This window comes from Condylura cristata, unplaced genomic scaffold, assembly GCF_000260355.1.
Source record: "Condylura cristata isolate star-nosed mole 26May11 unplaced genomic scaffold, ConCri1.0 scaffold00009, whole genome shotgun sequence".
Lineage (NCBI taxonomy): Eukaryota > Metazoa > Chordata > Mammalia > Eulipotyphla > Talpidae > Condylura > Condylura cristata.
Genome location: NW_004567110.1, coordinates 13,637,082 through 13,653,588, shown reverse-complemented (window position 1 = coordinate 13,653,588; position 16,507 = coordinate 13,637,082). Strand labels below are relative to the sequence as shown.

The following is a 16,507-nucleotide window of genomic DNA, read 5'->3' as shown; positions in this document are numbered from 1 at the left end:
ACCAGTGATTTTCAGCGGACGCTCAATTTAGTGGGAAAGGGTCTCAGGGATTGGCGTTGGGCACATAAATGGAAAGCACGTTATTTTTATTTAGATTGTACTTGGATCATTTGGGAGAGCAGCCCACGGAGCTCTTGGGGTGCAGAGATCACCTGTCACCCCTTGGTGCTGTCTCAGATTAGAGCTGGGGACCAAACTCTACATGCAAAGATGAATTGCTCTGCAGAGCGCACTGATAAAAAATGTTGGCGGTGGCAGCTTTAAACTCTGAGTCAAAAAGTCGAGAAACTTGGAGCATTTTTCTTAGGCGTCTTCGGAGAGGTCGCCTCTTTGACCTGAGCCACCCGGCTGCGGCTCGGTGTTGGCGAGCCATCTCCGCACTGGCTTCTCCATCGCTCCCGTGTTCCTTTTATCCCTCTCACCCTCCCCCCCCAAACCCCCCGTGCTAGGAACCTCCTACCGTGCAAAGCCTGGGCGGAGGGGCACCCGGGTAGCTAGGCTTGGGCGTGCTGGGAGAGCAGCGAGCCCGCTGGGCGCCGACCAAGAGTAGGCGCGATGCCATCGCAGTGGCCCTAGGCCCGGGCAAGGCTTGGACTTCTGTGCAAGCCCAGGACACTGGCGCTCGATTTGGGGGGTGGGGTTTTGGGGTCCTCAGTGGGAAGCTCTTCCGTGACTCCTGAGCTCAAAGCTGGGCATGGTGGAACAAGAAAGAGGGGGATCTTAGGTAGTAGCTCCGGACTTGTCCTTAGGGAAAGGGCTGAAACGGAGCTGCCGCTGGTGAGAGCCGGTTCCCGCTGCAAGTTTTGAAGAGTCGATTGCTGGCAGCCGCTGCAGGGGGTGAGAGGGAGCAGAAATGAAAAATATGGAATAAATACTTGTTGATTCTCTGGGAGAGTCAAGACGACAATCAGCGCGTGAGAAAGAGGCCCATTTCAAATCCAGCAAAGGTTTACGCTGGGTGTGATGAGGAGACCCACGTTCTGTTGCTGACAAGGTGGTCTACTTTTGCAGGCCGAATGTAGTGGTAAATTTAGAATGAATGAATGAGTGAAAGAATGAATGGAGTTTTGGTTGTTCCAAGGACAATCTGGATGGGTTTCCTCTGTCCCCGGGGCTTCAGTGTGGATTGGTTGCTGTAAAGTAGACTTTAGGCTATTTTTAAAAATAGCTTTATGGAGCTCTTCCTTTACCATAGAAACATACAATTCATTTTTTTTATTTTTAAAAACATATTCACAGAGCTGTGCAGTCATCACCAAAATCAATTTTAGACCATTTTATCACTCCCCCCAAAATTTCTTTTCAAAAAGAAATGACTCCCCATTTCTTCAGAACCTTTCTCCAGCCCTGGCAAGCGCGAATAGACTTTCTGTTGACATTTCATGTATATGTGTGTGGTCCTTTGTGACTAGTTGCTCTCACCTAGCAAAACAGTTGCTAGGCTTACCCCAGGTGTGCAGAGTACCCTCATACTAGACACGGGCAGCTCCTGCTGCCTGGGAAGCCCTGAGCCAGGATAGACCAGAACCTCCACTGCAACCCTGACCTCCGGGGGGTCCCTTTGAAATGGCCACACTGGGGAGGCCTCTCAGTAATTCCCTAGATAGGGTGACTTGGAACACATCAGAATTCCTGGAGTAGTTTTGGGTGAGTCTCAAGCTCCAAGATTGATGGGAGGAGCCCGTTGGCCTCTGTCCTGTTGCTGACAGTCCAGCTGAGAATTTCAGAGAACTCTTGGAACCTTCCTTGCATAGTCTTGGTTTTCAGAATCAGCAGGGCTGAGGCTAGGAATGGACTGAGCCCAGTGCTACGATTTGAGGGGGTAATGGGCCACCCCTAACCCGCCACAAAGGCTCCTTGGAGTGTGTTCGCTTTGGTCCTTAACGGCTTCCCGGTGTCACCTACTCAAGCACTAAGATCTTTTGCCTTTTTTCAGCTGACTGCTCTGGAGTGAAGCGATGCTCTTGCCACATTTGTTGTCACTTTAATCTAAACTCTGCCAAATGACTGCTATTTTCCTGGCCTGCGGCAGGTAATCTAATAGTCCTTTCCAGGACAAGGGCTATCCTGAATTGTTGCAGCCCCCTGAGCTAACAGAGAATCTGGGATTGTGACCGTTTGTGTTGAATGGGACATTGGATGTCTCCTGGGGACCTGAGGGGCCAGAAGTATGGGAGTGGGGAGAGGGAAATTTAATGAAAGTGACAGAAACAAGCTTACCCCTTGGCAGACGTGGCCCTAAACTGCTGTGTGTCAGGAAGACAGTCACTCTTTTCCTGCTACCACTAAAGAAAAAGTGGCAGCAATTCCAGCTACCAGTTCCTGCATACACTACGCCTTGAGTGAAGACCAAACCTCATCTGGCTGGTGTGTGAGAGCGTGCAGTGAAGCCCTGGCAGTTTTGAACACCTCGAGTGCCTTGCTTTTCTTTTTCAGAAACACATGTCAGCTTCCCAATTTCTTTCTTTCTTTCTTTAAAGATTTATTTATTTATGCATATAAGGACTGGGGTACAGGCCAGAGTTGGGGGGAAGGGATGAGAGGATTCACCAGAGACAGAGTGGGGAGCAAAACAGGCAGATCTACTGAAATATACTGCTGAGGGGAGCATTGGGCGAGACAGGAGGTCTGCTGTACCATGCGGGTCACCTCCCTGGCCTGATGGATATCAAACTCGTGCTGAGGTGGCTTCTGATAGCTTCATAGTGCTTCCTTTTAACCCCTTGTGCTACCAGGGAGGGCCAAACCTCCCAATTTCTTAAGGAAGTAAATGTTCTTTTAGAAATAAGATCACTGGGGGCTTCTCTGGTGGTGCAAGGGATTAAGACTCAGTATGATGAAGCTACTACCAGTCACTGCAGCACGAGTTCAAGCCCAAGCCAGAAAGCTGATCCACATGGCACAGCGGATCTATTTTGCCTCACCTGCTGCTCCTCTCAATAGTATATTTCAGTAGATATGCCTATTCTGCTTCCCACTCTGTTTCTGGTGAATCCTGTCACCTCCCACACCTCTGGCCTGCATCCCAGCTCTTATAGGCATAAATAAATAAATATTTTAATAAAAAGAAATAAGATCATCTAACTTCAGAGATTTAAACTACCTTGTTTGGGGTCACAAGACCAGCAAGTGAAAGATATAATATTAAGAAAAGTCCAAATTTAAAAACTAACCCCTGAAATCTCACTGTAGAACTGAAACATGAGGGAGGAGGAGACGTAAGAACCAAGAGGGAAGGAAGCGCAGCAGACAGTGATGGTGGACCACCGGTGATTTGGTGATGGGCGAACTACAAGCAACTCCTGTTGGGGTTATCCTAATATTACCTCAATGAAATATAAATTGGAAAATTTCCATTTAGATTTGAACCCAGACCCCATTGGATACTTTCTTCATCAGCTTCTTTCTTGGAGGTAGGGGGTGGAGGGAGGAGTCTGTAACCAGAAACAAATGATATCAAAAGAGGCTTTACATTCCACTCACCAATTCCAACACCATGTCAAGTACTATTACCCAAATCCTCTTAAATTGGGGCTCTGTTTGTCTGGTGACTAAAAGCCAAAAATTCGATACTTCAATAGGTTCTGTTTAACACACCAAGAACTTTGTTGCTTGATGATGGAGAGAACTTGTGTTCAAAAGCAACTTCTTGCCGAAAGTTAAGGAAGGATTTCCTTTTATTTCAAGAGACTGGTATGTCACAAATTCAAGGCAGTCTTGGGGACTCAGGAGAGACTCTCAGCAGTTAAGCCCAGGGAGTTTGCTTTGGCCACTGGGTCGCCATCTTGGAAATAACTGGTTCTGTAGCTCCTGCTCTCCCATTTCAGTACTTGTAAAAGAACATTGTTTGGTGCAGACGTCATTCCAAATAGCTTATCTACTTTGTGGCTATAGTACTGCAGAATGGGCAGTGGAGCCCACAGAGGATGGACAGCAGACAGAAATGGCTGAAATCTGCTCCTTCTGTGTTCCTCTGTATGTCCCTTGATATGAGTGAGTTTTCTCATCTGGAAAAAAGGAATAATAGCTGTTCTTGAGGGTTATTTTAAGGTCTGAGATGACTTAGTATGGAGCCTGGAAGACTACATGGTTTTCTGCTGTTTTCCTCTCCTTCTTTCCACTTATTTTGATCTCTTCTCTCTTTCTCTGTTCCATCTTTTGAAGGGACTGTAACTGGAAAGATTTATGAGAAGTGCTGATGGCTGAGTATCAGCTGAAATCAGGGCTTACAGCCCAGAGCCCCCATTGCTTTAAGGCAATTGTTCTAAACTGTGTTCATGATGAACTTTGGTGTCCATGGATCTCTTCAATAGCTAGACTGGCAGGTGTCCCTAACTTTGAATTTTAGGGAGCAACGCTTGATCTCTCTCCTTCCTAAAATTAACTGGATTGTTTATGAAAATTGATCCAGGGGAAGGCTGGGCTTTGCTGAATCCATCCAAGTGTCTGAGGATGTGTCTATAACTGGGGTCCTCAGGGAACATGTTATTGGATGATGCTGTTCCTGGATGGCTTTCTGTTTGCTTTTGCAAACAAATAAGAACACACTGAATCCATGTCCAAAAAATGATGTTCTGCAGGTTTTATGTTTCTGTTCCTCCTCCTCTTCCCAGCCCTGCTTCTTGCCATGTAGTACTGCAACTGTGCTAGATGTACAAAATACACGGGGGGAATAGTACATGATGGATGGCAGGTAGAAATGCAAATAGCCAATTACAGTATTGTATGATGTACTACAGAATGGAAAATACAGATTACTACAGTGGGCCCCACATCTGGCCCAGTCTTGGAAGACCAGGAAGCGTTCCCAAAGGTCTCCCATTCCTTTATACTATTAATAGAGCTTCAAAACAGCCCCCATTTCTTTAAAAGAAAAAAAAAAAGCTAGGGAGAGACAAATAATGCCAAGTGATGGAACATTCCTGAGACAAGGAGTTGTCACTCCAATTTGCAATACTTGGATGGCTGTGCCTTCTATCACATCCAACTTGCAGCACCAATTTAACGTTGTTTAAGCAGCTGTATCACAAGAGCTGATTTGCAGACAAATCCTTGAAATTGTCCTGCGAGCAAGGAAATATACTTCTGGACAGCCCCATGCCACTGAGAAAGGAAAATAATGCCCTTTCCTCTTGCTAAAACGGCCGTGCATACAACTTGGGGAGTGTCTGCATCATCTGGGCACATGCAAATTGTCTTTTCTACATCAACCCTGATTATTCAATCAATTGCTGATTACTCATTGCTTATTATGCAGTTTGAACCTTTTGGTGATGTGTTCATCTGCCCATCTGCTTGTCTTACAGTGCTTGTAATTTGTAATACGAATCCTTTAGGAGCTGTTCTCCTAAAATTCTTGCAACTTCAGAGATGAGCATAATAAAGCTTTCTCTTTTATGTCAATGTGGTGACTTTTAGACCCCATGTGAGGCTGGAGCCTGGTTGTCAGGAGAATCAACCAGTAGTTAGAACATTGGAACTTTCAGTTCCATTCCCTGGACCTCCAGATAGAGAGAAGGGAGAAGATCTGGAGATTAAATTAAGTACCAATGGCCAATGATTTAGTGAATCATGACTATGTAATGAAGACAACATAAAACTCTCCAAATGGCAGGATTTAGGAGCATTTCTGAGTTGATGAGTAGGTAGAAATCCTAGGAGAGTGCCGAGCTTCAAGAGGGTTCAAAAGCTCACCCTTTTCCTATACCTTCTCACTCTCTATTCCATCTGACAGTCCCTTAATTACATCCTTTTAATAAACAGCACCCCAATAAATGAAATGTTTCTTTGACTTCTGTGAGCCACTCTAAAAAATTAATCACATTTGAGGTTTCTAGCTAGTTGGTCAGATGTACACACAACAACCTGCCCTTGCGACTGGTACCCGGTTCCAAAGAGAGGTCATTGGAACCCAGACAACAGCTGGCTGGTCAGAAGCACAGGTGATAAATGGGGCTTGCTGCTCACATCTGTAGGTGAGGGGTTGGTAGTCATATAAGACCAGCCCTTAACCTGTGGAATCTGACATAACCTCTGGGTTGTGTCAGAGGGGAGTGGGATTGTAGGCACCCAAACTGTGTTTGGAGAATTACTTGCTGAGGTGGGGGCTTTCCCTTCCCACATTGTAAATTTTTGTCCAGGAACGCACATCTAGTACTCAAGACCCAGAAAATAAAAATAGTTACTGATGCCTTAAATTTAGTTTGAGAGTTGCAATGGGATAAGGGAGAGATGTAGTCAATTGGAAATCTATTGGTGAGAGATGACACTCATTCGATATCTTTAATTAAAATTACTTGTAGATATGAAATGAGCATTATCCAATACCCATGAAGTCTTGGGAAATTCCTTTAAGCTGCCCAAGAACTCATAATCATACACAGGTGAACAAATTCTTTTAAATTCTTTATTATTTTTTTTAAAGACATCATTCAAAAAGCAAAAGGTGACATCTACAGCATTAGTATAACTTCCAAGAGGCAGTGTGATCCTGTGGTAGCCAGAGTTTCAAGGTTAATAAGATGGCCACTCTTACTAGAATATATAACTTAATTCCTTCTTTGAAGACTGAGGGATAAGTATTCTAGGTTATATAAACTGTGGTTTGATGATTGTTGCCAAACCACAAATTTACTTGCCTTGATGAGATAAACTTTTATTAAGATGTAAATTAAATATGTCATTAAAGCGTACTGTTAGTTCGGCTAAGATCTACACATGTGGATATCCATTTAGCATAATTTATATCTGTATATATTTGTTTGTCTTCTTTCTACAAATTTGTCTAGCTATCTGTCATCAAGATCAAAGCCAGACTAAAGAAACATTCCTATGAGAGAAAAACAAGACAAGGTGTCCAAGTAACAATATTTTGGAGATAGTAGTCAGTGTAATTAGAAAGGAGAAAGAAAAAAAGAAGTATAAAATTTAGAATTTAAGAGGTAACCTACTTGCAGGAAAAAAAAAATAGAAATCTGTGGTAAAGTTGAAAACCTTGAAAAAATATTAAATATTACAAATAATAAAAGCAAAGTGGTTGGTTATAAAATTAGTAAACAATAAAATTGCGGGCCCAACCAGGTGCCGCAGCGGGTTAAAACACAGCACTAAGAAGCTAAAACCACTTCAGCATGAGTTCGAACCCCGCCCCAGAGGTGACCCACCTGGTGCCGGCAGACCTCTCCTGACCCGCTCACTGCTCCCCTCAGCGGTGTACTTCATCAGTCTGTCTATTCTGTTCCTCTTTCTGTCTCTGGTGAATCCTTTCACTGCCCCTGCACCTCTGGCCTGTACCCCTGTTCTGTGTGCATAAATAAATGAATCTTTAAGTATTTTGGCAACAGCTTTAAATATAAAACACATATATTGTAATAAAAATACACGAAACACTAGAAGTAAACTTAAGTATGTGCTAGATTTCTATAAATCTGTAAAATGTGAGTAGGTGAAGATGACTTGAATAAATAGAAATATATTCATCTTGGATACAATATATATTCTTCTAAAGAAATAGAAGTCCTCCAGCTAATCTACTAAGTTAACAGTCTCAAGTTTGAGGAATTTTTGATAACTAAACAGGAAAAGTCATAAAGATTATGGCATTAAAACAAAGTTTTGATATTTACACATTTAATGCATAAGTAGACAAATACATAGACATAAATAGACAGGCCAGAGGTGCAAGGGCAGTGAGAGGATTCACCAGAGACAGAGTGGGGAGACGAACAGGCAGATTGACAAAGTGCACTGCTGAGGGGAGCAGCGGGCAGGTCAGGAGAGGTCTGCTGTGCCATATGGGTCACCTCCCTAGCCAGGGATCGAACTCATGCTGCAGTGGTCATGGTTACCTTCGTAATGTGAGACTTAACCCCTTAGGCCACCAGGGAGGCCCTGACATTATTTTATACATATACGGTTATAATTGTTAAGTTTCTTTGATTAATTGACTTCTTATTCAGTCAAGGATTTTTTTTTAAAGATTTATTTATTCATACAGAACTGGGGTACAGGCCAGAGATCCGGATGGTGAGAGGATTCACCAGAGACAGTGTGGGGAGCAGAACAGGCAGATTGACGAAGTACACTGCTGAGGGGAGCAGCGGGCGGGTCAGGAGAGGTCTGCCTCGCCATGTGGTCACCTCCGGGGCAGGCAGGGATTGAACTCATGCGGAAGTGGCTTAAGCTTCTTAGTGCTGTGCTTTAACCCGCTGCGCCACCAGGAAGGGCCCACAGTCAAGGATTTTATGGTAGTTTTTAATGCAGATTTTAATTCCCCTTCATTGTACTCACTGTCTTCTAATATTTTTCTCTCAATTTTCAGACTCTGGCATTCCTTAACTCTTCTATCCTTTAACACATAAATAAGAATATAATTAATGCATTAGGTCTTGCTTCTTGACCTACAAACCTGTATAATGTAGATCATCAATTGACTGAAATTCTTCTTTTATAAAATCAAACATTAACCAGCTAAAGTGGAAGGTCATTTGTTAAAGGTCATTTTGTTAAGTTCCTTTGCCCACAGATTCTCTTATGGAACATTTAGCAAGCTTTTACTTTAGAACTTAGTAAAAGAGGAGAAACTGTTCTATCTGAGAATTTTTTATGTCCAAGTTGTCATCTCCTACAATCAGATTAGTGATTCAAGTTCTGTTTGCAGAACTTCAGCTGCACAGTATAATCTTATTTTATCTTCCACATGAAAGCACTTCAAATATTTGAAGATACATATATTGTGTGCCTCTGATTTTATTTTTTATGCTTAAAACATGCTTAAACATCCCATTTCTTTCAAATCTTTGCATGAACTTGTTAACTAGAACTAAGATTTTTTTCCAAACTCTTTGAATTACTCTTGAGTCAAATCTTCTGTGTATTCATATGGTTGCTTATTTTGAACCTGTAGAAAACTGTAAAACGATAAAAATAGATCGGAATGCATTTTGAAAAGGCTAAAGCAATTCACCCATACAAAAAATATTGTCTTTGTCATTACCTAAATCTTCAGTTTTTGATTAAACTTTTGAAAGTTAACACTACACTATATTTATTTATTATTATTTTATTTATCTTTTAAAGAAATGTATGTATGTCTACAAGAACTGGGATACAGGCCAGAGGTACAAGGGTGAGAGGATTAGACAGGCAGAATTGACTGAAATACACTGCTGAGGAGAACAGCAGTTAGGACAGGAGAGGTCTGCGGCACCATGTGGGTCAGCTCCCTGGCTGGGGATGGAACTCCTGCTGCAGAGGCTGCAGATAGCTTCATAGTGCTGAGACTCAACCCGTAGCACCACCGGGGAGCCCTCAACATTACACTTTAATATGGTGGGGGATATAAAGCTACTTTAGTATCTCCCGCACAGCAAATCCATTATTATAATTCCCTCCTCCTTTATGTTCTTCCAACCTGCCGTTTACATGTTAATTAATTGTTGAGAACCATTGGTTTTCTAGGCATATTAATTATTTCCATGATTCAAATCATCTTATAAGCTAAAGCTTCCTTGTACATTTTATTGATTTGGAAATCAAGGAGTGGTTAAATCACTTAAGAATCCCTTGCAGGGCCCTCCCTGGTGGCACAGCGGGTTAAAGCACTGCACTAAGAAGCTGAAGCCACTTCCCTATGAGTTCGATTCCCGCCTGCCCCGGAGGTGACCACATGGCACGGCAGACCTCTCCTGACCTGCACGCTGCTCCCCTCAGCAGTGTGCTTCATAGATCTGCCTGTTCTGCTCCCCACTCTGTCTCTGGTGAATCCTCTCACCCTCCGCATCTCTGGCGTGTACCCCAGTTCTGTATGAATAAATAAATAAATCTTAAAAAAAAAAAAAGAATCCCTTGCAAATAATTGGCGAAGCTGTCTTCTTAACCCCAGTTTTTTATTTATACCACCACTTTGTGCTAACTCCTTGCTCTATTTCACAATTATTTCATTTAGCTTTTGAATATATTTGCATATGCTTTTTCAATAAAATTATAAGTGAAATCACTGAGGGAAGAGGTTATACAGAATGAAATTTTGAATCTTTTTAGCACTGAGTAAAGAATTTTGATTATTCAGTGGGATTCCAGTAAGAACCATTGGAGTGAAAGTTTTAGTACTATAAATAATCTCTCTCAGGGTCTGGCATGGCAGATGACTAACAAAAACTTAAAGTTTATGGATTTTATATTGCTTTATTTTTTTCAGTCAGCTCTGATATATGAGCACATTAATCAAGGTTTGATGGCATATATATGTTATATATGTTAGTGTGTGCAAGTCTATAGACATGCACATGTGTGAGAGAGACACACACAGAAAGAGAAAGAGAGGAGAGAGATCTACAAAAACTTTGGAATAAATATTTAAAGGCATTTTGATAAAACAGCTTGTACTCACGGCCTTTGCTTCTTGTTAAATTGTACAGTTGTGGTTAAACAAACATTTGAATTAGAGGAAGATGGAAGTTTTCCTATGGGGAGACTTTTAAGTTTCCGATTGCAAAATTGTGACAGTGTTTTGAGAAAACTTGTATTAAATATTACCAACTTCTCCAAATTGGGTCTATACATTTTGAACTTTTCACTAGGTGTACCAATTTCTAATATGATGTTTTTAAAGTGAAATAAGAAAGCTATTTATTTTATGTAAGCTTTTGGGCAGGTTTTCAACAAATTAAACTTTGACATTTTGGTAAATATTAAAGTATCTCATGGCACTTTAATAGGAATTGGGAATTTTCTTGTCCTTATTTAACTGTCCAAAAATTTGGAGACTTGGCAGAAAACCTTGGGAAAACTAAAATTCCACTTCTTCCAATATGGCATTACTCATCCTAATTTAAAATAAGCCACAAAAGGGAAAGAATTTAAAGATAGGCTATGGCTATAATTTTTCCATATAAACAATAATCAATTTTCAAAAAATGTTGTCAAGACTAGGACAGCAGTTTGTCAGTTTGTCTGTCTCGTCTGAAATGCAGATTAATCTCCACTGGTGGAAATTTAACTGTTGCTTCAAAACACCTGGACAAAGGAAGTACAGTTTTTTGACGAGAATAAGGAAAGATTTTTGGAATTTCGCTTGTTCAGGCCAAATTGTTCTCTGATCTTAAATATCAGATGTCAGTTTCACATGCTATCTGACAAAGTCTCCTTATCTTCATGGGCAAGCTAGAAAGTGGCTAATTGGCTTATCTGTCCATCCTTGACTTCTCCTTGTTGAAACCTATGACTATAATGTTTGGGGAAGAAAGTCTTAGAAAGAACATTTTATTTACCTTGAGTGATTCTGCTGCTGTGGTCTTCTTTGGGGGTAGCGGACAGTTATAAGTGAAATGGCAGATATACTGATTATAAGACTGACGCCTGCTTTTATATCTTTGTGTCCCCTTTTCACACCAATTCATGCCAGTTGCTTTTGTCAATTTGCCTCTGAAGGGTTAGCTAACCCTCTAGCTGTCCTGAGATTGCCCCTCATGTACTTAGCAGAATGTATTCACCAGTTTCCCCATTGCCTCTGTGCCCTGACAAATGGTTCATCTACTACACTGTGATCAATTAATTTGGGCTACTTCAGACTTAATTCATTTAGCTATAGAATACATTTGCGTGCAAGCTTTCTTTTCTTTTCTTTCTTTCTTTTTTTTTTTAAGATTTATTTTTTTATCCATATAGAACTGGGGTACAGGCTAGAGATGCGGAGGGTGAGAGGATTCACCAGAGACAGAAGAGCGGGGAGCAGAACAGGCAGATCGATGAAGCACGCTGCTGAGGGGAGCAGTGGGCGGGTCAGGAGAGGTCTGCTGTGCCATGTAGATCTTCTCTGGGGCAGGCGGGGATCGAACTCATGCTGAAGTGGCTTCAGCTTCTTAGTGCTGTGCTTTAACCCGCTGAGCCACCAGGGAGGGCTGCAAGCTTTCTTTTCAATTAAATTATTAGTGTGTTCACTGAGAGCAGGGGATCACAGGATCTGATAGTAGTAGCATTTTTTAAAAAAAGATTTATTTGATTTATGTACTAGGGTACAGGCCAGAGGTGCAGAGGTGGTGAGGGGAAGCACCAGAGACTGAGTGGGAAGCAGAACAGGCAGATCAACGAAGTACACTGCTGAGGGGAGCAGTGAGTGGGCAGGTCGGGAAATTTCTGCCACGCCATGTGGGTCACCCCCCTGGTCAGGAATCGAACTCACGCTAAAGCGGCTGCGTGAGCTTCGTAGTGCTGCTCTTTGACCTGTTGTGCCACCAAGGAGGGCCCAGGGGCAGCATTTTCATCCCCCAAATGCCCACTTGATCTAATTTTCCCATTCTACTTCCTTCCCTTCTTGTCTTCTCACCTTTTTCATTTCGTTTTCTCTTACTCCTCATTCATTTATCTCCTAATGAAAAAGAAAATTCTCAAAGAAATTTAGGTTTATCCAAATGGGTAAAAAAGGATTTATAGAAAGGACAAAGAATCAGTCTAGTGAAATCAAAACTGAGCAAAAATTCTGGAAGATGTGGTTTTTTAAATTCTCTTTGAGCACCGAGAGAAAGTTTCCTTTATGTCTGTATTCTGAAGGCAATATAAGGCAGTAGTAGGACTTGTAAATTTATGTGATAATGCCGAAGGAGCAGGTTACTGGCAATAAAATTGTGATTGTCTAATGATAATGCTTCTTTCCGGTAAGCTTTGGGAATTTTTTTCATTTGGGAAGTTCAGTGTGTTATAATTTATGCCTTTAAATGTGTCTCCAAAGTATTTAAAATTAATCACTCTCTTTACCACCTCTTCTTTGAAGTCTTATCAGTTTATGTTTTAGAGTGAAATATAAAGTATCCTAGGGAATGAATTATTTCCTGACAGTACTTAGCCATGTTGGTTTGTTTGCCTGTCCTAGCTGACTACATATGTTTTATTTCCCATCTTCTCAAAATACCCCTGTGTTTTCTGTCTCCAGGACTACGTCTACATCCCATGTGAAGGGCAGCAAATAAAATGAAGACTTTTCAGTGTAAGATGCAATACTGGCTGATTCCAGCTTTTTTGACAATTGCTCATTTTTGCACCATTGTCCAGAGTCAAGGTAATGGGAAACTTTAAGATAATCATTAGAGCCATGTTGATTCTGGGACTCTAGCCATCTTGATTTTGATTTTTGTTTTTTTACTTTCTTTACCTTAAAAATGCTTCATTGATTTAACTCTGTTTCTAAGTGGGGTCATAGATTAGCTTATACTCAGATTTACCAACTGTTTAAACTATAGAAATATGCCACAAGTTTTATGAGGATTACAACCCAGCAATGACTAAGCATAATAATTTTGTGCCAATTGTTTAAACATGTTGTTCTTAACATGCTTCTCTGAAAAGGCTGTGAAAATTTAATCAGTAAACATCAAATTTACAGGTTACAAAATCAGGTTTACTAGTAAGTAGCTATAATGCTTGTGTGTGTATCCAAATCGTGCCTTCTTTCTTTAATATGTGCCTATAAAATATCTGTACCATAGTTGGCTCTTAATTTTGTTACTGTCTTTCAAAATTGAGCATATAATCTATAAATTACTAAGGATCTGACAGAGGCAGCTAATACCCCATTGTAAGCATATCTAATGGTTTCTAGCTTTGCTTTAATTGAGCTTGAAATCTATTATTTGTAATGCTGAGACCTGTACTTACATTTTTAATTTCTACTGAGTTTTATAAAGTATGTCAGGAGTTGGCAACCTACTAGCTATGGACCAAATTTGGACCACTGCCTACTTTTGTAGGAGTTTTATTGGAAAACAGCCATTTCTTTTATTTACATATTGCCTGTGGCTCCTTTCATACTACAAGAGCAAAGCGAAGCAGTTACGACACACACTGTGCAGCCCACAAAGATGCAAATGTTTTTTTCTGGCCCTTTATGGAAAAGTGTGCTAACCTCTGAAGTGCCCTGTGTACATGTGAAGGTGAGGTGACCAGTTGGACATGCAGATGCTGCAGAAGTGGAAATGTCAGTGTGGAAATAGTCATCGACTGAGCAAGGACGTCCACGGGGAGGCAGAGGTGGTTTTAGGGGTGTTAATGACTAATGTTTTGAGCTGAATTTAGTAGAAAAGCTAAACGCAAGATCACCACATCCTGCTACCTTAAAGGAGCTTACTCACTTGGAAAGGAATAGAACTTGACCTTTGTCTGCTCTTAATCATGCTTAAACATGTGGAGGTGAAACCCTATCTCTAGTGACTTTGGGCAACACACAGGGATCATGGCTTCGCGCCTTGGTAATGGGAGCAGTGATAATAGGAATTTTTGTTAATTCACCCACCAACTATGAGGAACAAGACACAGCCCTCATAGCGATGAAGTCTGTCATAGTTGCTGTCTCAGTCGATCTTGATTCAGAAATAGTCACTCATTATCTTATGAAGGTTTTGGGGATACTTTCAGGAAGGCAACCAGACACACATTAGACATTCTGTTTTAAATTAATGTGTGTGGAGAGCATACTGTGTTTTAGATTTACAGTACCAAGTCTAATGAAGCTTTCAGTAGCTTACTGTCCAACAGGAGACAGAAATTTTATCAGATAAATCTCAATACAAATTTTTCGGAGTTTTATCTTTTCTTCTTTTTAAAGATTTATTTACTTATGCATACAGAACCGGGGTACAGGCCAGAGGCATAGTTGCAGTGAGAGGCTTCACCAGAGACAGAGTGGGGAGCAGAACAGGCAGATCAACGAAGTACATTGCTGAAGGACACAGCGGGCAGGTCAGGAGAGGAGGTCTGCTGCGCCATGAGGGTCACCTCCCGGGTCGGGGATCGAACTCATGCTGAAGTGCCTTTAGCTTCTTAGTGCTGTGCTTTAACCCGCTGCACCACCAGGGAGGCCCAGGGAGGCCCTTGTGAGGTAGTTTTAAGGGGTGTTTCTGCAAGGTGGAATGATAAATTGGAGCTAGATTATGGAGGATTTTAAGCAGCTCTGCCTTTTAGACAGGCACTGTGATAGCCGCACTGATGCTACTTGTTTCTGACTCATGAGTTTGATGGTAATAACTTATAAGACAGATCATTAGAAGATTACATTACATTGTTGAGGAAATAAGTATTGAGTGTCTAAGGTAGGTAGAGGAATATACAGACAACAATGAATCCAAAAAATATTTAAGAGGTAGAAGAGAGAAAACTTGCTTACTGATTTGACGTGGAGGGAACTGACAGAGAGAGAGATATCAAAGGTGACTCTGAGACATTTTGCTAGAGAGCCAGGTAGATTAGGAATTTAATTTGAACACCAGTGTTACTACTATTTCTGTATGTTTGGATTGTGATTCTTTGTTCATCTGCACTCATGGAAGAGAGTGGTTTTCTCTTTAGAGTCTGTATCTCCAGTGAAGAACAGTGCCTCAGTCATCACTGACATTTGTTGAAGAGATGAATGAGAGTGAAAGATAAGCAAGTATTTAAAGCTGAAAAGAATGAGTTCAGTTTTTAACAAGAACATGAGGCTTGATGTATCCATCGGTCATCCAGGGGGAGAAGTCTGGTGTCTTGTCAGTGTCTGGAGTTTTGGAGAAGGAGATCAGGGAAGAATTGTTTTGCGCTTGTGAATTTGCTGAAATATACCTTTGAGGTGTTAGGATTGTAAATTAAAGTTCCACCAGAGAGCTATGAGGATGTTAACCATCAGTAACAGAATAAAGGCAGAAAGAGGACTGATTGAAAATGTGGAATAAATCACTTATAAGGAGGGTCAGGGCAAGAAATCCGAGAGGGAAACATTTTCAGTTCTCATTTGCTTTGGTTTATTGTTAATCAGTTCACGTTATAATAGATTATCAATTTGAACCCAATCACCACCATCTTTTTATATGGAACAGGGAGCAGATGAGCCAGTGTTAGAGTGATGCTATGTGAGAATTGACCAGTCATTGTTGACTTGGATGGGAGGAGGTCACAAATCAAGGAGTGTGGGCCAGCTCTAAGCTAGAAAGGCAAGAAAACGGATTGTCTTGTAGAGAAGTTAACTCTATTAAACAGCTTCACTTTAGCCTAGTGAGATGAGACCCATTTCAGATTTCTGACCCCCAGCACTCTTAAGGGATACATTTATGTTGTTTTAAATTTGTTTGTTTGTTTTAAAGATTTATTTATTTATTTATTCATACAGAACTGGGGTACAAGCCAGAGGTACAGGGGTGGTGAGAATCTTCACCAGAGACAGAGTGGGGAGCAGGACAGGCATATAGATGAAGTACACTGCTGAGGGGAGCAGTGGCCCAGTCAAGAGAGTTCTGCCGCACCATGTGAGTCACCTCCAGGGCCGGGGATTAAACACACACTGAAGTGGCTGCCGCTAGCTTGCAGTGCTGCATCCTAACCCATTATGCCACCAGGGAGGGCCAGTTTGTGATCATTTGTTGTTGTTGTTTTTAAATAGTTAACAAGAATTGGGGTTCAGACCAGAGGTATGTGTGTGTGTGTTGGGGAGGAGGGATGAGAGGATTCACCAGAAACATAGTGGGGAGAAGAATAGGCAGATGCACTG

At 41.5% G+C, this 16,507-nt stretch overlaps 1 protein-coding gene across 3 annotated transcripts in view; it reads left to right on the top strand.

Moving 5' to 3' along the window:
* COL14A1 (collagen, type XIV, alpha 1) overlaps positions 1-16,507 on the top strand; it is a 154,082-nt gene that overhangs the window by 506 nt on the left and 137,069 nt on the right. For all 3 annotated transcript variants that reach the window (XM_012723034.1, XM_012723033.1, XM_012723035.1), the window contains exon 2: positions 12,929-13,054. In XM_012723034.1, coding sequence (XP_012578488.1) covers positions 12,967-13,054 — 88 coding nt within the window. In that variant the 5' untranslated portion in view covers positions 12,929-12,966. The remainder of the gene's footprint in view (positions 1-12,928; positions 13,055-16,507) is intronic.